General features: G+C 35.2%; 1 protein-coding gene across 15 annotated transcripts in view; it reads right to left on the bottom strand.

The window, feature by feature from the left end:
* The window catches only part of Disp1 (dispatched RND transporter family member 1), a 204,151-nt gene that overhangs the window by 11,221 nt on the left and 173,101 nt on the right, over positions 1-19,829 (bottom strand). For all 15 annotated transcript variants that reach the window (XM_078022872.1, XM_078022874.1, XM_013359216.4 and 12 more), the window contains 5 exons: positions 10,744-10,773; positions 4,833-4,956; positions 3,854-3,981; positions 3,415-3,512; positions 809-906 (listed from right to left, as the gene is read on the bottom strand). In XM_078022872.1, the coding sequence (XP_077878998.1) occupies positions 809-906; positions 3,415-3,512; positions 3,854-3,981; positions 4,833-4,956; positions 10,744-10,773 (478 nt within the window). The remainder of the gene's footprint in view (positions 1-808; positions 907-3,414; positions 3,513-3,853; positions 3,982-4,832; positions 4,957-10,743; positions 10,774-19,829) is intronic.

The following is a 19,829-nucleotide window of genomic DNA, read 5'->3' as shown; positions in this document are numbered from 1 at the left end:
CCAATGATTTTACATTTAGATTTATGCTAAGAACATAATGAGTTCCTTTTCTGCCAAGTTGCTGTGCTTGGACAGGCCCATCAGCAATACCAGACAACAGTTTCTGCTTGGAGAAACTAGCTCTGAACACATGAAATTGACAGCTCTTCCAAACCCAGGGGGATTGACTTTATATCTTCTGGTGCTGACATCTGTTTGGCTCTGGAGAAGACTGTGGGAGGAGATGCCTGTCTTCTTGTATCCTGGTGTCTTCTAAAGCAGCAAGGTGTTTGGAGTTTAGGGCAGTCTGGTTTGTATTAGTAGGGCCATTTACATACATTTGTAGTTATGCCCTTTGATGTCCCCTTTCATAGCCTGTTCCCTAAATTTTCCTTTGAGGTCACTGGCTCAAATGACCCACTGATTGCCAGAGAGGCAGGCATTTAATAGCATAATTAAGATGCTGACAACTGCCTGGGCAGAGGGGATGAAGAGAACAATGAAACTAGATTAGAGAAGAGAGAAAATACAATTTTAGCGATTATCCTGAAAGGCAATATGCTGGGAAATAACAGAAGAGACTATCATGGAGAGAGAACATGAGTGGCAAAGGAAAAGAGCTGTTTACTAAGGAAGATAGTGTGTTGTAAAGATGGGGCAACACAGGGACACTTTGATCCTGGGATCTGAAAGAACCTAACGCTGGCCTGCTGGTGTTTCCTCCTCAGTAGGTAAGCCTCTTAAGTACTTTCATCTAATCAGATACCAGGGGCAGTTTCAATAATAAACCTTATTTGTGCTAAACAGATTTCAGTTTTATTTTACATACCCTGGAATTATCTATATTGCACATTGATTTAATTGCGGGTAAATTCCATAATGTCTCTCCTCCTGCTGAGGTAAATACTACTCTGGAATATCGGTCACCTGGTGTATGAAAAAAAGAAAAGAAGAAGGTTTATACATTATTCATTTATTTTATAAGACTCAGAATTCAGAAACAAAAGTTGGGGAACCACATAGACAATTCATTAGCAGGGAATTCTTTACCATGATGAATTCCAGGAGAAAATGTTAAATAAACCAACAGAAATGGGCTTTAGTGCTCTCTATGTGTAATATGAATTATAATGCATTCTGCTGTCATGTATACAAATCAGAATACAAAAAATAAAAATTTTTAAAAACTGGGCTTTAATATTGCCTTTACTCAAAGCCTGTGTCTATTTACTCTATCTTAAAATTATAATAAGTAAGTATAAAACAAATTTATTTCTGATCAGATTATAATTAGGAAGGAACATACATATGAACTTTCAGCAGGAAATTAATCAAATGCCTTCCTCTTAATTTCACCATAATGGTATATAAAATGGAAGAATGATGCACTAGGGAATGTCAAGAATAGATTATCAGGATATTTTCTCTGGCAGCTAACTACAGAGGAAAGATGGCAGGTAATCAATTTTAAAGTTCTGAAAACAGAATACAAATATGAATAGAATGCCAGCCAGGATCCCAAATATACTGCATATTCTGGGTGAGTACTTGAAGTCTCTGGTACAACAGAATCTAGAAAAAATATTTTGAAATCAGATTAATACAAACTATGTTTCTCAGTAAGACAGGTATGTGACATACTAGAAAGAGCATGGTCTTTGGAGTCAGATCTGGATGTAATCAGGTCCTGCCACTGATTATTTGTGCTTCTCTGAGTCTGCTTCCTCATTTATAAAATGGTGACAGCAACATCTACCTCAAATGGCTGTGAGAATTACATGATAATGAAAATATGTGCTCAATAAGTATTGCTTCTGTCTCTTCAGTCATTAAAAGCATTTAGTATGTATCAAGTAAAAGTAGATTAATTTTATATTACCTAAAATGCCAAATTGCATTAAAGTTAACCAGTAAATTTATGAAAAAAGCTTTATTGTACAAAAAGGTTTTATTCATGATCATCAAGTTTTCTTTAGTAAATTCTTGCCTTTATCAAGTAGCTATAATCTTATGTATATTGATTTTCGAGCAAAATTAGCCTCATAGAAACAAACACTTCATTTACATAGAGCTGATAATGGCTTTGGTCAAGGCAGAACCTATTACTTATGAGACAAATATTCGGTGTTGACAACTGAAATATAAACATGAACTTGCTAATGTTTTTTCTGGTTAAGATATTAACTAACCAGATGTTGATTAAGCAGTAATGTATACTAACACTTTGAGAGAAATAAAATAGCCAGAACATTCAACGAACCCAAGCTCAGTTTTTCTCCTGTTTTTTAAACAGAAGAGACAGAAAAGAAAACTTTTATTGTTTCCTAAGCAATAAGATTCTATAAGATTCTGCCTAACCTCTTTCTCTCTCTCTATTACTATACAGTGAAATGTGTTCTAAATAAAGATCTGGAGTCTTGGCAAGATCTAGAGACATAAAAGATTCTATCAGGTCTTCCAGTGTTCTAAGAAGACAGGAAAATACATGCACACTTAAGAGGGCTCTTCACCACCAATAAAAAATGCTGAAACCAGAAGAGCTGTAATGGTAATATACACTTAATCAGAAATTGTAGTTATCCACAACTACTTGCTCCTAATTAATACAGCTAATCAGTGTCTTATGTATTCATCTGTATTGCTTCTATTCCTCATGCTCTGTTTTCTCCGGCAGCTGGAGAATAATCAGGCTGACTTTATGTTACAGTGAATTTTATTTAATGAGTGTGCTGCCAATATTTAGAGATCTGTAATTTCACATTAAAATTAGAATTTCTGGCCTCAGGGAATTTCTTGCAATATTTGGACCCTCATTTCCACAAGCCTAAATTCGCTATAGCTGAGTATCAGCTGATTTCTTTAGATAGGACAGGTGTTCTCTGGTACTTCATAGTCACCATCAATTCTAACCATCTTACATTTTACTCACTCACATTATTTGCCAGGCCCTTGAGCATTCAAGCTTTGGACTTCTGGTCTTTATTTTGTTCATATCTCTGTTTCTATTACTAAGTGGCAAACCAGGCACATAGAAGGCTCTTACTATATGTTTTTTGAGTGAATTAAAGCTTCAAAAAATTTTTGATAATACAATATATTATTTCAGGGTTCAATCGATTATGTTCTTATAACTTGCTAGAAATAAATGGTATAAAGAATCTGAAACATAACTTGAAATTTTGAATTTTATTAGATTTATATATTTCTTAAAATTAAATATAATTTAATCATCTTAATTTTTATTACAAATAAATTCAGACTTGTCTTTGACTAATCTAGAGGGGTAAAATAAGTAATTCAACTAAAATCTCTTCAAGTATGACAGAAATAATGAAGTTGTATGACTAGCCACATACTGCTTTTATACTGTGATCATTTTCCACCCTGCATGCTAGGAAACTGCTGAAGGATTTGTTCATCTAGGATGCTACTTACTTGGAACATCACAGAAAAAGCTGTCTTTGTGGAAGTTCCAGTCCACTTCTCTTTTTTCTCTTTCATAATGATCATCTGACCACCTATCATCTCGATGGCTGAAAATGGAACAACAATTGGATCTTCAATAAAGTTCTAGCTATTTTGAGGTTGATAAGCATACCAGGAGCTATATATTCTCAAAGCCATAACCTATTTAGTACTTGATATTAAGTTGGAAAGATTATTACAAACAACTATTTTAATTTTCTCACTTCTGAAAAAGGAAAAAACCTTCATCTTTTCATCCTACTATAACAAAATCTTATAAAACAGTGACAAGTTAAGCAAATTCTATGGCAAAAGATTTTGTCTCACATTTAAGCTTTTTGCTCAGAGTTTTAAAGAAGAATTCACTAAGCAATATTTTGTCTAAAAGTTATATAAAATAAATAATTACCTTTTGGCTTGTTCATCTGCATATTTAAAAGGATAATTTGCTAATGTTGCTTTATATCCTGTATTTTTCACCATGTTATTCCATGTGACCAGTCTCTGTCCAATTGCAGTCCCTCGTGGTTCAAAACCCTAAGGCAAAATATTAAAAGCTCTCATTAGTGTATTTCATTTTAGGCTAAGTATGTTTATAATAATAGCTTGGGAAAGCAATGTCAAAGTGATGTATAGTTTTCAACAGAAAATAAAGACATTCCTCACAGCTACTCCAAAGGTGAGCTGCATTAAAACAAGATGACTTGACATGATAATGATCACCTACTTATTGTGACAAAACAGTTTGATTCTGTGGTATGCTACCTGTCACAGGAAAGGGGAAAAAAACTTATCAGAAGCTTATTTTTCTAATTCATGCCTAAGTATTTAGTAAATACTTATTTTTAATCTTGTAAACATTATGATCAAATTAAATTACATTATGCAATGTTATAGTGTTTTACAGAGAACATATCATTATTCTTAATTATTATTATTACTATTCTATTCAAAAGGAACATTAGTTAAAAATAGATTCTGTTATTTATTAGTAATACTAAGATTTCTTAACTTATTTGGGGGAACTGGGGGTAGACCCTCACTCTTAAAAAGTTTCTGAAAATAATTTTCTTTAATAGGTTCTTAATAGATAAAGAATCTGCATATTGTAAAATTCTTAAATAGATTGCCTTTTAACTTAAACATGGAGACACAGAAGCAAAATTTCCATATTTTTGAGTGTAAGCAAGTTCCTTGATCTCTTGAGAACCTGAGAAAGTAGATAACACATTTTTACTTTTCAGAAAGAGAGTTAACTACTCACTGATGTCTGGAGAAGGTTTTACAAGAAATGGAACATTAAATAACAGAATGCAATAAGTATTAAGGTATTAATTCATGGAGATGTTTTTAGGCTAAAGAAAATAGATAAATTCAGTCCTCCTTACCAGCAGTGGATCAGAGAAGTCAGGAAGCTCTGGTACTAAAACTCCAACCAAAGCACAGACCACGATAAACACAGTGCACATACCCAAGACCACTACTGGCCAGTCAGCTAGCAGGGCTGCATAACTATAAAGCATAAAGAAAACACAAAGGGGGCTTCTTAGAGTCAGTGTAGAGTTTTTTGCTATATAAGAGAACAATATGCTCAGTCCTTATGTTATAGCAATATTTGACCTAGAACAGGCATTTATCAATAAAAGAGCTTATAGGATAAAAAGTATTTATATGTAATTGTAGAAAGTTACAATATTATTATCCTTTCATTTTTGTGATAAAGTAGCACTGGTAATATGTCATATATAAGAGTAATGTCTGTATATGAAAAAATAACATTTTATACCTATGCCTGGAAAAGATCAAAAAGCCCTACTACTTTGGTCTGGGGTTGTAGTTTAGTAGTGAAGTGATTGCCTAGCGGGTGTGAGGCACTGGGTTTGATCCTCAGCAACATATAAAAATAAATAAATAAATGTATTATGTCCATATACAACTAAAAATATTTTTTAAAAACCCACTTTGGGCTGGGGTTGTGGCTCAGTGGTAGAGCACTTGCCTAGCACATACAAGGCCCTGGGTTTGATTCTCAGTACCACATAAAAATCAATAAAATAAATGTATTTTTTTTAAAAGCCCTACTTCATAAATGGAAAGAAAAAAGAATTTTAACAAAAGATCCATCCTCCTTGTAGCCTCTATCATTTCCTTTCTCCACACCTTTGCTCTACCAGTCCAGTAAACTGAAGAAATCAGTCTATAAACAGATTCATGTAGTGTAAATCTGACAAATAACCAATCCAAACACTTTCCATAACCCTTAGTTCTTCGAGCTCAAACTATAATGAATATATCCACTAACTGTGAGTTTCATGAGGACAGAGATCTTTATTTGGTTTAGCATCAGTTTCTAAAACAGTACCTTGAAGGAGACGCTTAATAAATACCCAGGAACTAAATGAACACACACTTGGGTTCTTCTACTCTACAGGCACTGGAGTCTGGCTTTGGTCTCTTCCTACACCTTAGAATCTTTTGTCCATTTCCAAATTTCACCAGTGGAACTTTTTTCCAGACACCCTTCCCATACCTCATGTACCACCTTAAAACACAAGAGATATTTGTGTATACACATACTCCCCACTCCCACTTCCATAACACCCTGGACCATGCCTTATTATCTTTTTCCCCCCCAAAGATATAGACCAATTTATTTAGGAAGTAGATATACACATTCCCTTGAGAATGAGGGCAATCTCAAGAGAGATGCCTTTGAGGTAAAGCAAGTAATATTCACTCAAGGTAAGTGTGGGCTATTTGCAGAGGGAGAGACAATCCATGCCTTAATGTATTGACACTTCTGGTCTTAATATGAATTGAGTGCCCAATAAAGAGCTGACTAAACTGTCATTTTTCTAAACTTTAAAAGGCATCCAGCAAAGTTTCTGGTTTCTTGATTCATTATTATTAGGAAAAAAACTCAAAATATTTAACTTGTAGACCACTCCTCTCAAATTCTCAACAATATTAGCTTATTTGGCTGTTGTGATAACTCTTTCTGGTTCATCTGAAATAGGTTTCTTACTCATATATTTATAAATCATTTCTTCAAAACCATACTAATAGATACAAATAAAGCTGATGGCTGTAACTGAAAGAAGCTACTATATTTCTCTAAGAATAGATTACTAATTTTTACATTCTGCTCTCTTGACTTCATAGATCTGGCTTTATGGCAATATTTACCTCAACTCACAATCCTAATAAGGGAATTAAAATATAACACAAATGTGATTTAAGGGACTCTCATAAGCATTCCTCATTTCTGCTCTTTCAAAGTTATTTTTAAAAACAAATGATGATAGTCTGCACTTACTGAAGTACTAGTTGCGCCTGTGCTTTCCACAGACAATTATCACATTAATCCTGACATCTACTTTATGTGACAAAACTGAGATACATTAGGTTAAGGAACTTATTTCAAGTCATAACAACAGGAACCTAGATAGTCTGGTTCTAAACTCTGGCTCTTAATTACTATGCTGTCCTTTTTTTCTCCAAACTAAAGAGAAACTAAAGACATATAGAAAAAGTAACCTTGCCTCAAATATCCTCTTCATCAAATTCAGAACTAAACATTCTTGGCCCCATCAAGTGCTGACTTCTCTGTGCAAAATCACATAGATCCACAGGACTCTAAGCTTGAACATTATTTACTTGACTACAAATGCTGGATTTAAAAACACATAAAGGAGCCAGGCACTGTGACACATGCATGTAATCCCCGAGGCTTGGGAGGCTGAGGCAGGAAGATGCCAAGTGCAAAGCCAGCCTCAGCAACTTAGTGAGGCCCTAGTCTCAAAATTAAAAAAAATTAAAAAGGGCTATGTTAAGCACCCTGGTACCCTCCCCTCAACTCCCCCCCCCAAAAAAAATCATTAAGGAAAAATTTTATTAGATAAGTCAGAATGACCTTTAAAAATTAATTTTGAATGTAATGAGAACATAAATCACAACATGCTGACTGTGGTTGTTCAAATGTAAACACCAAGTAGCCAGAAGTTTTCACGTTTCTTAAACATGCCCAATGCAAAAAATTGCTTTATTTCCTCCTCCACCAAATGCAAACTAAGATGAAAGTAACTGGTTTTGAAGCAATAAAGTCCTTTGTTTCTATAGCATGTATGAGAACTGTTCATTCCTTCAGACTTTAAAAGAGTCCTTTACATTTTAGACCTTTAAAATATCAGCAATATGAAATGAAAATAGCTTTAGGCTCATACAATTATTCATTACACTTTATTTTAAATAGATCCATTTTCTTTCAAATGAACCAGAAGTTATGCATTTTTACCTACAAACATGTTATCAATAGAGGGTAGTGGGCCCCAAATTGCTTAGTTTTCATACTGTGGTTTAATTTACCCATATAATGATTTTTTGTTTTGTGTTCGTGAAAAGTCTGCACACACATGCATAGCAACCTTAAAAACCTCTTTCAATAATTGCTTTTCTACCCTTTGAAAACATTTGGTTTTGATTTTACAGCACTGCTATATGCCATATACGTGTACTGACTACATATGGAAACTTTATGGCATTAGTGACTTCAGCACATTTCTTCCAAACACATTTAACCTTACTATATTACAATTCCACTTCCTCACACAGCAGATGTTTCATATGCTGGCCTTTTTTAGAGACAACTGTTCACACTTAAGAAATGGAATTGCCATCCTGAGTATAAAAGGCAGCAAAGAGGAAAGCCCAATTATTCTATGTTTTACTCCGACAAGTATTTCTCCTAAACATCACAAAATTACTGAGGGCATTTCTGCTCCTCCTGATATCTATGCTAGGATATGATATCACTGTGGACACTACTTGTAAAACACAGGTTTCATGTACAATATGAAATCCAGACAATGGTTGTAATATCAAGCCAAATATCTAATGAAAATGGGAGAAGTAAAGGAAATTAAAAATGGCCTATAAATCTCTCCCTCTAAATATGTACTCCCCACTCCCAACTAATTTCACTCTTAGTGAGCCTGGGTTCAAGGAATATATTAAAGAATAAAGTACCTGCCTATTATTTTCTTTGAAAAATGAATCATTTGTTTGCATGAGAAGAAGTTTCAGAAGGACCATTCCTTTTACTAGCATACATTCTGCACGTCAAACATATATCTTCACCCACCTGCTCTAATTTTGGAACGATTTAGGTAACACCACAGTCTAGTTGCAAATTCCACTACCTCTGGGTACCTGGACTCTAGCAGGAGTCTGTCTAGCTTAACCTCCATGGCAGCTGTCCCTAAGGCACTACTGCTCTGCCAGCAGCTGAGATGAGGCCTGCAGTCCATCCAAGACATTGCTGTATATAAGTTCCCATCAGTTTTTCAATAGATAAAAATCTCAAATAGTATACAAATCTGACAGACCCTTCCAAGTTCTATAGAAAAAGGAGACAGAAACTGAGTGTGACATAAATGTGCTGGTGGGGGCAGTGTGAATCGGAGTTAGTGGGCATGCTGTTAGACCCTGGTCCAAGGTGTTACTGCTGTGCTGGGTTGGTATCCAATGGGAAGTCCCTCAAGGATACTTAGAGATTCTCAGCCACCTTATTATAGGGCTTACTCTGGAAATGGATCAGAAATAACTGTTAAAACAAATAAACAGGGCCAACTTAAGCTCACATGATATCAAATGGGGGCCTATATTTAAAAGGGTAATTTATATTACAATAATACCCCTGAGTAAATTTTCCTCTTTTAAAAGCTTACAAAGATTTTCCTTCTTGCTCTTTGTTGCATGTCTGAAAACAGTCTTCTTTCTCCTCTTTCCTCTGAGCAGAGCTACACCTCCCAGTGTACGGACTTTGAACTGAGAACTCCCATTCCTGACCAACTATCTAAACCTTGACTCCTTGTGGCCTGCCCTTTGTTCTCAGGATTCTTTTGCTCTACCAAAATCAACCAACTATTCTTGGTTTCCACCTTCCTGACTTGAGAAATATTAAACACATCTGGCTATCCCTTCTTGCCTAAAAATCCTTTCTCCCTTGGTTCATTCCTTTCTGTTTCCCTTAATAACTCTTCCTGGTTACTCCTGTCCCTTAAGGGGAGGCATTTCAAAATGTTATTAATCACAAAATTTCCAGTGGTATCAACTATCAATTTGGTGGGAAGAATGACTAAAATGTGAGAAATTTTACACACATAAAAATATACTATAGAACTCTTTATTTTGTATGAAGTAATACATTCATCCAATAATTAGCATTAAAGAATGCAAGTTATTCTGGCAACCCAAAGATGCCTTCAAGGAACTTATAGCCTAATCCAGAAAATCAGACAGGTACACAAATATCTACCAGATCAGGTAAAAAGACATAATTTTAGGGAAGTACAAATAAAATGTTTTGTGAAAAGGAAGAATCAAGGAAGGCTTTTTTAAAGAGGTTATACTTATTTGCATATACACCAGAGAAAAGAAATTAAGACCCATCTAATAACAGAGAAAATACCCATCTAATAACAGAGAAAAAAAGAATCTTTTAAAACTACAAAAATTTTTAGTCATCTGAGAAAGTCCTTATTATTTCTAGATGAGTGAAATTCCTTTTCTTAATAACATACTTAACTTGCATATCTCTTCCCTTAATCTTTTTCGATTTTTTGGCAAAAACTGAAGGATAACTAGATAAAGTATGGTGTATTAACACAAGAGAATGGAATTATTCAGCCTTAAGAAGAAAGGGAATTCTGACACATGCTACCACATAGACAAACTTTGAGGACATTGTGCTAAATGAAGTCAGTTGGTTACAAAAGGACAAACACTATATGATTCCACTATATGAGCTACCTACAGTGATCAAATTCACAGAGAAAATAGAATGGTGATTGCCAAAGATAAACCTTAAAAATTTCCACATGAAAGATGTTACTATCTTAATATGGTAACAAAATCTTTAGACAGCAAATCAGACAACTCATTTGAAATAAACTGTCAGGTAGTCAAGTCATGGTCATTGGCAGAACAGTATTCCTCTCCTCAACAAATAAGACACTGACAAGCCAATCTACTACAGGACAGAAGACAAAATAATCAGACAAATGTAAATGGTTAGAAAAAAACAGAATTTATGGCCTAAAAATCTACCTTGAGATTAAAACTGCTTGTGGAGATATAGGATTTCTCAAGCAGTCAACTCTGAGGAAATTTATTTTTTCTCCATAAAAATATGAATGAAGAAGGTGGAAAGAACAACAAAATGTGGGGAAAATATTAAAAAAGTAAAAAGCCTGCTAGTAAATTGTTTATTATTTAAGGAGATGACCCAAATTACTTTACCTTTTTGGTAACTTGAAAGGTCTGGACCGTCTGAAACAAAAGCAAAGAAAAAACAATCAGAAACAAAGCATCATAATATAAACAAAGGTTTTACAAGTGCCCAGTCCCACTCCCCAGATGAGATCACAGTCAGATCACATAGCATGCTCTAGAACCCACAACAGCTGGACTCCTCACCTCTCTTACAACAGGAATCCTCATCTTTGAACCTCAATCAAAACTCCATCCTTACTTATCAAGCACCTACCAAAACATTTTTTATTTAAACAGGAAGGACATAAATATCTAACTTTATACTCCAATTCAAGTGTGGGCTTGTATTTCAAATCACCACTTCCCCAAACCCTGTGTTGTTATTCCCTCTTACTCTTCACACCCTGCCTCCTGAATATACAGGATAAGCTTGTTAAAGAAATTTCAAACTCAGTCACAATTTCCAAATTCTTCATTCCTAACCGATTAATTTTTTTCCTATTTGCTGGCCTGTATTAAGCTTTTAATAAATATTTGGTGAACAAACAAAATCCACTACCAATTGTCATGAGCTGTCTGCAGGCTGTTTGTGGACTATGTTGCACATAGTAGCCTAATGAGAGGATCAGTCTGGCATTGGGAACCTTCCACAGCACCCCCACAGGGATTGGCCACCTGATGCAGGTGAACTTCCCCCTCAAGCTCTGCCAGAAATCCCACACAGCACCTGAGATGGGTGTGACCTGCCAAGATCTCAATCAACCTGCTGACTGCAAGTCAACATAAAGCAAGACTCTGCCCTTGAAACCTTACCCCTGCCTTTGATGTGCCCCACCCCCAGCAACATACAAATAAAGCATGGAAGCTGGATCCATAAGATCGGCTAACCCATCCTATCCCCACTTTGTAAAAATATTTTCTGTGTCCTGTGGTTCTTTCGTTGTTCAGTTTTTCTTAACTTTTGTTTTGCAGCCAGCCCATTCCACTGAGGGGAACCCTACTTTCATCACCTGTGCCGGACGCAGGCAAGAACCAATGTTTTACTATTCCCAAGTGCAGTGGTTTTCACAGTGTGATCTGAAGATCCTCAGGAGTTTCTGAGATCCTTTCATTGGGTCTATGAGGGTCTCCATTTTCCAATTATTGCAACAGGTTGTAATATGAGAATACAGCCATCTTCTGGAAAACCACACGTCAAACAGTTTTGCAAAAATGAGAATTGAAACTCATCTCCCTAAACTTTTTTTGAATATGTAATTATTCTTCATGAAAATGTCATTGATGTTAACATACAATGGATTTATTATTATTTTTAATGAGTTATATACATAATTTAAAATTTCTTAGTTTTAGGTCCCATATGGCACATATCAGCTATAATTCATATAAACAAGAGCTCTTTGGAGGGTCTCAATAATTTTTAGAAGTATATATAATAGGCTAATGAGACCACAAAGCTTGAGAACCACTTCACTAATATGTAGAGAGTATATAAGTATTTGATGACTGAATAAATGGGATCCCCAGCTATGCATCTACCCTTTCTTAACCAGAAATCTTCTATTAGGTTGGACCATACATAGAGGAAACAAAATGTAAACACCTGCCCCCCAATCTTTCTACTTCAAGCTATTACTCTTCCAACAGTTCAAACCCTACCTTAGATTTCTTAAACATCTAAAGTTCTCTTTCTTATTTTTCCACTCCACTTATAGTTCTTGCAAAGTGTTTCCTCCCTGCTTTAATGGTAGAGTTTGAAACCAGGGCTTTGCACGTATGAGGCAAGCGCTATACACACTGAGCTAGATCCCCAGCCCTTTTAAAATTTTATTTGGAGAAAGAGTCTCATTAAGTTGCTGAGACTGGCTTCAAACTTGCAATCGTCCTGCCTCAGCCTCTTGAGTAGCTAGGATTATAGGCATGTGCCACTGCATCAGGCATATATACTCACTTTTACAAAAAGATCTATCTAACTGCTAGTATAGCCTTGAATGAGACAAACAGGGTCCTAAACTTCATGAAGCTTACATTCTAGAATGCACTTCATATTAATATGTTTATACAAAAGATGCCTACTTTCTACATCCAATGTCTTATTTACACGTCCTCATGGACTTAAAGACCATTAAAAATATTACAATCCAGGAGACAGATAAATCTCACGCTTCAAACACTGAAAAGAATCTTAGAGAATCCATATAAATTCCAATTTTATTTCAGCCCCCAGATTGTTGTTGTTGGTTTTTTTTTTATTTTTTACATTTTTAGTTGTAGATACCTTAATTTTATCTATTTATTTTTATGTGGTGCTGCAGATCGATCCCAGTGCCTCACACATGCTAGATAAGTAAGGGCTCTACCACTGAGCCACAACCCCAGCCCTCCAGCCCCACTTTTAATGATGGACTTCAGCTTACCTCTGGTCACTTAGGGTCTCAGCAAGGGAGCTCTAGTGAGAACTCAAGCCTCTTTTTTTGTTTTTTGTTTGTTTGGGTACTGGGGATTGAACTCAGGGGCACTCAACCACTGAGCCACATCCCCAGCCCTTTTCTGTAGTTTATTTAATGACAGGGTCTCACTGTGTTGCTTAGCACCTCACTATTGCTGAGGCTGGCTTTGAACTCACTATCCTGTCTCAGCCTCCCAATCTGCTGGGACAACGGGTGTGCACCACCACGCCCAGCAAGACTCGAGCCTCTTGATGGCTATTTTGCTGCTCTCTGTCCTGTATGTGTTTTGTAAAACCATGAGAGGAAATCCATGGTACAATCATAAAGTATCAATCTCTTATATGGGAAAAGAAGTATCTTTTCTTTAGGAGATGTGAAACTTAGTCTGAGTTTCCAGTAAGAACAGTGTAACAGAATTTGTGCTTTAGTAACAAATATGAGATTAAATATTCACGGCATTACTAAAAATACAAAAATGCATTCTTTTTATGTATGTAAAATTATTCATTTTTAAAATCTAAAAATAAGACATTTAATGCAAGGGGCCATCAACTGCTCAGAGGAATATAGTATACAAGTCTGGTGCTTTGGTGAAGGCCTAGGAAGCATGCTTTACCCAAACTGCCCTTTCTATAAAGATGTTCACTCCTGAAGAAACTATGAGGCTTTTGGATGAACTGGCCAAAGAAGCCCCCAAATCTATATTTTCAAATATAATTACATATTGATTTTTTAAGTTATAGTTGGAAATAATACCTTTATCTTATTTCTTTATTTATTACATGTGGTGCTGAGGATCGAACCCAGTGCCTCACACATGCTAGGTGAGTGTTATTACTGAGCCACAACTCCAGCCCTACATATTGATTTTTAATGTAACAGAACATATATATTGAGATATACTTCACATACATAGAATTCATCTATTTAAGGTATATAATTAAATGGTTTTTAATACTTTCACAGTTGTACAGCTATTGACACAAACACACACTGACTTTTTTTTTTTTTTTCGAACCAAGGATTGAACTCAGGGCACTTTACCTCTGAACTACACCCTCAGGGTTTGCTTATTTATTTATTTAGAGACAAGATCTTGCTAAATTGCTGAGATTGGCCTTCAACTTGTGATCCTCCTGCCCAGCCACACTTGGCTACATACTGACTTACTTTTAAAGAATATGCCATCTGAACACCAAGGATGAAGCTATTAATAAGCTATGAGAAATTTTTATTTTTACAGAGAGGGAGAGTATAAAGCATTGAACAAAGAAGCAAATCATTTGTATGAATAACCTTAGTTTATTATGCCCAGTTTCCTAGTTATGCATTCTCAAAAGCATCTCTTGCACTTCCATTGAGAAGTTAATAGATTTTTCTATCTTTAGACCTAAAATGATCCCTGGAGTCACAATTCTGGGATATGTTGTAGTAGGTATTTGCAAGGAAATAAGATTTTGTTGCATACATTTGGGTTTTAAGAAATGTAAACATTCTCCTTCCTCCTACTCACCCCCACTAACTTTTTTTTAAATTGAGAAATTCATGGGTCTGTAACTAGTTTACTCCTGAGACAGAAACAACCATGGATTTGTCACATTCTTTCTGCTTGAATAAAGACTTCATTTTATGTTGAATTTGAGACAATAACTAGAGATTGTCAACATGAGTTGAAAAGAAATATTGAGGTTACCACAAAGATACCTCCTGGGAAAACATTAGATCCCTTTTGAAGTTTCTCTACTAATGGAAATGACAAACAGATTCTGGAAACACCCAAACCACACTATAGGTAAAATATGAAACAGTTTTATTTAGTGTTGCCTTCTTTAATTCTGCCTGTGCATCTCCTATCAAGAAAGACCTGTACAAGGGACAAGAGAGAAGCCCACTCTATACTTTCATAGATAAAAAGCAATCTTTGTCCATTTGTAAAATCTTTCAGATTTGTTCTTTTTAATATTTAACAACAACAAACCACTGGATTTCAGAGTCTTATGTTGATAAACAACCAGTAAAAACAAACAAACCTGACATCTAAAAGAGAGAAGAAAACTGTCTTTTTTTCTAGGGTTCATTCATCTTTTAATACCATAGGGTCAAAACACATGCCAACCAACCAGCCACCCAAACAAACAAATCCAAATAGTAATAATAATCCTAAGTGGGAACATTTGCCTGTTCTTTGGTAAGGGGGTTAGCCGGGGGTTAGCCTTTTTTTTTTTTTTTTGATAAGAAAAAGTCCAAGGAAAAATAGCATTTACATATTTCAGAACACACTCCCACAGTCCTTAGTACAGAAAGCTGGGGTTGTGCACAATTCCCTGACAGGAGACTAACTGCACTGTCATTCTCTCCCACTCAAGAAAGCATTTCTGTATGCAAGTGGGTGACAGTGACATTATTTTAGGGCTAAACTCAAATCTACTTTAAAAAAATAAAGCACTTACAAACTCAAGTACTTATAATTAGTAATAAATTGCCCCTGGCATGTCACAGTAAGAGCAGTTGAGAACCTTGGCTCCTATACTCAGATGACCAGTGAACTGTGGTATGTGTACAAATATCGGTCAAGGGAACAACTAATGAGACTGTAAAGTTCTCAGAAGGAGGAAAAGGGGGAGGCCCAGAGCAATCAAGATAATGGGGGTCTATACAGAGGCAAAGAAAATTTTTTTAAAAGTAATAAAGTATAGGAAGAGAAACGTTAATAAGAAACTGAAAAAAAAGATGAGTGTATTTCCTTCATCTTTTAAAATATCTTTTAATAATTTTGGGGGGAAGAGAATTGGAAGACTGTATGGTGAATGTAATAAGGCAACATGAAAATGTTCCATCTGTCTGGAGGATTCTCTTCTCAACATAGCTGCAGAATTAATATTACAATTTACAAAGGGACAGTGTTATCAATTTCTTTCTTGTTTTTCCTGGTATTAGGGATTGATCCAGAGTGCTTTACCATTGAGCTACATCTCCAGCTCCCTCCTCCCTTTTTTGGTACTTTGAGACAGGGTCTCATTAAGTTCTCCAGGCTGGCCACAAACTTACAATCCTCCTGCCTCAGTCTCCTGAGTTGCTAGGCTTACAAGTGTGTGCCATAGTGCCTGGTTGGCTTTGTAAATTTCAAGAAGCTCTTCCTATCATTCAGGAAAATCAAGCCTGTGAAAAAATAGCTTTGTATATTTCTGAACAACTAAAATGTTATGAAGGAAAATGTACTTTGAGCTTTATGATAGTAGCCTAATTTAAGAAATAAAGTGCTTAAACTAGCACATTGTAGCCTCAATAGTCACAGTGGATTGTGCCATATTGTCCTTTTGTAAGAAGATACTCTGTGTAAGTAATAACTTCAGTTCACTGTGATGGTATGTTAGGGAAAAAAAGTATCTGAAAACAAAGAATCCACTTTGATGAACATTCTTTAAAAGATTTCCAACAAAAGCAAAGCCATTTTTCATCCCGTAGCATTTCCATGAATCATCACTGGCACACTTGGGTTCTACCATGAGGATGAAACAGATACCCTGAGACAAGTTAAGCTTGGCCTCCAATCCATTTTTCATGGAAGAGAACTAAATGTTTATGGTCTATGTCAAGTGATTTGAAGGATAGCAATAACCACAGCTACTTGCGTAATGCATTTCCTGAATGCTTAGGAGATGTTGGCTCAAAAGTGCTGGTCATCTTGAAGTCTAGAAACAACTAAACAGAGTCCCAACAACTACACAAAATAAACTCAGAGGCAAAAGGAAAAGGTTGGTAGGGGGGGGATAAACATTTAAAGAGCACCTGATAAATACCAATCTCCTTGTAAATGTTAAAAAAGAAGTTTAGCACATGTTCAACAAATATTTTAAGTATAAGGAAACTGTCTTTAAGAAAATAGAGAACCTAGAAATCAAAAGATATGAAGTAGAGTCTAGACCCTAAAACTTACTAGTTGAATAATCTTAAGCAAATTATTTAATTACTTGGAATTTGTGAAAGAAGGATAATACTTTAAAATGAGCTGGTACAAGTAACACAGCTTTCTGTGAAACACTGAGCATTTACTCAAAAGAAAAAAAAAAACAAAAAAACACCACCACCACCACTACTACCTGGAAATGGTATTTGAGGATCACTTAAGAAGTAATGTAGAAGACTCATGAGGAGTAAAGTGTGATGACCCTTGATTCATAAGAACTGTGAATCTTTATGATTTAGTTTATAAGATTCAAGTGATATTTACCAGTAGCTAAACACAAAATAAAAATGGATGGGGGCTGGGGGTAAAGCTCAGTGGTAGAGGTCTTGTGTAGCATGTGCAAGGACTTGGGAAAATTCCCAGCACAAATAAAATAAAATTTTAAAAAATAAGTAAATATTGATGGTATCACTTTCACAAGCCTAATTAGAATAAGAGCTTGTCAGAATCTGAATGTCATCCCATTTAACATTTCCATGAAACAAAGGAGAAAAAGGTAGAAGACCACTGAGCAAGTCAGTGGTAGAGTCAGCTCTAAAATCCAAATTTCATGAATGATTCTGTGAGTGTTTTGTTTGTGTTGGTGGTACCCTGGAAGAGAGAAGCTAGACCCTGAAAAAGAGAAGCTGCATAGCAATGTAGGCTATGAGACATTGCTGTGAACCAAAAATGGAAAGGAGGGCAGAGTGGGAAATGCTGCTTATTCAACAGCAAACAGACATGTTTGTACAAGGATGCTCACTGAGGTGCAGTTTACAACAAAGAAAAAGCATCCTTTTATTCACACACGGACACAGACTTTTGTGCAGGGTTTAAGGATCTGTTATCATTCTTCTACATATGAAAAACCAGCGATATGTCCTCAGTAGGGGATACTGTACAGAATTAAAACACACACACACACACACACACACACACACACACACACACATTTATGCTGATATGGAGAGAACTCTAAGGCACAGTGAAAAGATTGAAGTGTCACTCTTCAGGATACAAAATCAGTATACAAATATCAATAGCTTTTCTACAAACCAATAATGAATTTTCTAAGAAATAAATCAAGGAAATAATCCCATACATTTTAACTTCAAAAAACAAAAACCTAGGAATAAATCTAACCAAGGAGGTGAAAGACCTCTACAATGAAAACTACAGAATGCAGAACACTGAAAAAAGAAATTGAAGAAGATAGTATAAGACAGAAAGACCTGGCATGTTCATGGATAGGAAGAATGAACATTGTTAAAATGGCCATGTTACCTTACCAAAAGTAATCTACAGATTTGATGCAATCTCTATCAAAATACCAATGACGTTTTTCACAGAATTAGAAAAAACAGTCCTAAAATCCATTTGGAAGAATAAAAGACCCAGAATAGCTAAAGCAATTCTTAGCCATAAAGCAATGCTGGAGGCATTATAATACCTGACTTCAAATTATACTATAGACATATGGTAACAAAAACAGCATAAAACAGACATATATACCAATGCAATAGAAGACACAGAGATAAACACATAGAAATACAGTCATCTGATCTTTTGATAAAGGTGCCAAAAGCATATGCTGGAAAAAAGACAGGCTTTAAACAAATGGTGCTGGGAAAACTGGTTATTCATATGTAGAAGAATGAGACTACATTGTTAGCTCTCACTCTGCACAAAAGTCAATTCAAAATGGATCAAAGACCTAGGAATTAAACCCAAATTTATGCAACTCCTAGAAGAAAATGTATAATATGAAAAAATCATTTCCTGCATATATTTCTACTTTTAATTCATAGGTATATATCATTAAGATATGCAGGATTGTTTAACATGCTTTCAAAGTTTAAAAGAATTGTGTTATACTATATATAGAACAAAAACTGCCTTTGTTGCTCTATGTTTCTAAAATTCACTTGTGTGGATATGTGGACTCCAGTTCCACTGTTTTTGTGTTGTACATAATTCCTTCCGTAAAATAAATATACCACAATTCATTCATTCATTCTTGTATTAATGGATAAAAGAATCAACAGTTTTACTTTGTATTTTTTTAAGTCTTCAAGAGGATACACAAACTAGTTGTATAGTTAAGAGTGACAAAACATTTTTAAAGGATAATTATATATGTATTTGATAGGTAAACAGAAGGGAGAGGGAAAGGAAGCACCTATATTAGACACCTTCACATGGCAACATGAGTAAGGTCAATAAGGACTTGTTATGAGGAGACAGTGAAGAAGATTAGGAAGCAAGAGACCAAAGAGGATAACAGATAGGAAACTGCTAAGGTTTTCCAAGAAAGAATTAATAGGATGAAATACTATTTTGGGAGGACTGATCTGGTGGTAATGTGAAGGATGCACTAGAAAGGGGAAACACTGAAGAACAGAACAGTGTGGGAATGACTACAGTAATCTATGCACAGAATAGTCACAGAAAAAAATGGAAAAGATGGTAATCTTCTCTTAATGATTCAGAAATCTGCCTCTGAAAAGCATATAAAGATGTGAATCAAAATTACAAGCATCTATTGTCATAAATATATATGATATTATAAGGAAAAAATTTGATATTATGGATAAACAAAGATTTATATATCCTATGAATGTTATAACATTTCCATATTCTTTGCTATTTAACGTTTATATACAATGATATATCTTAAGGACAATTAGAAATGTTTAAAACTATGTCTAACCTTTAAA

This window comes from Ictidomys tridecemlineatus, chromosome 10 (genome assembly GCF_052094955.1).
Source record: "Ictidomys tridecemlineatus isolate mIctTri1 chromosome 10, mIctTri1.hap1, whole genome shotgun sequence".
NCBI lineage: Eukaryota > Metazoa > Chordata > Mammalia > Rodentia > Sciuridae > Ictidomys > Ictidomys tridecemlineatus.
This window is presented reverse-complemented; position numbering and strand designations above follow the sequence as displayed.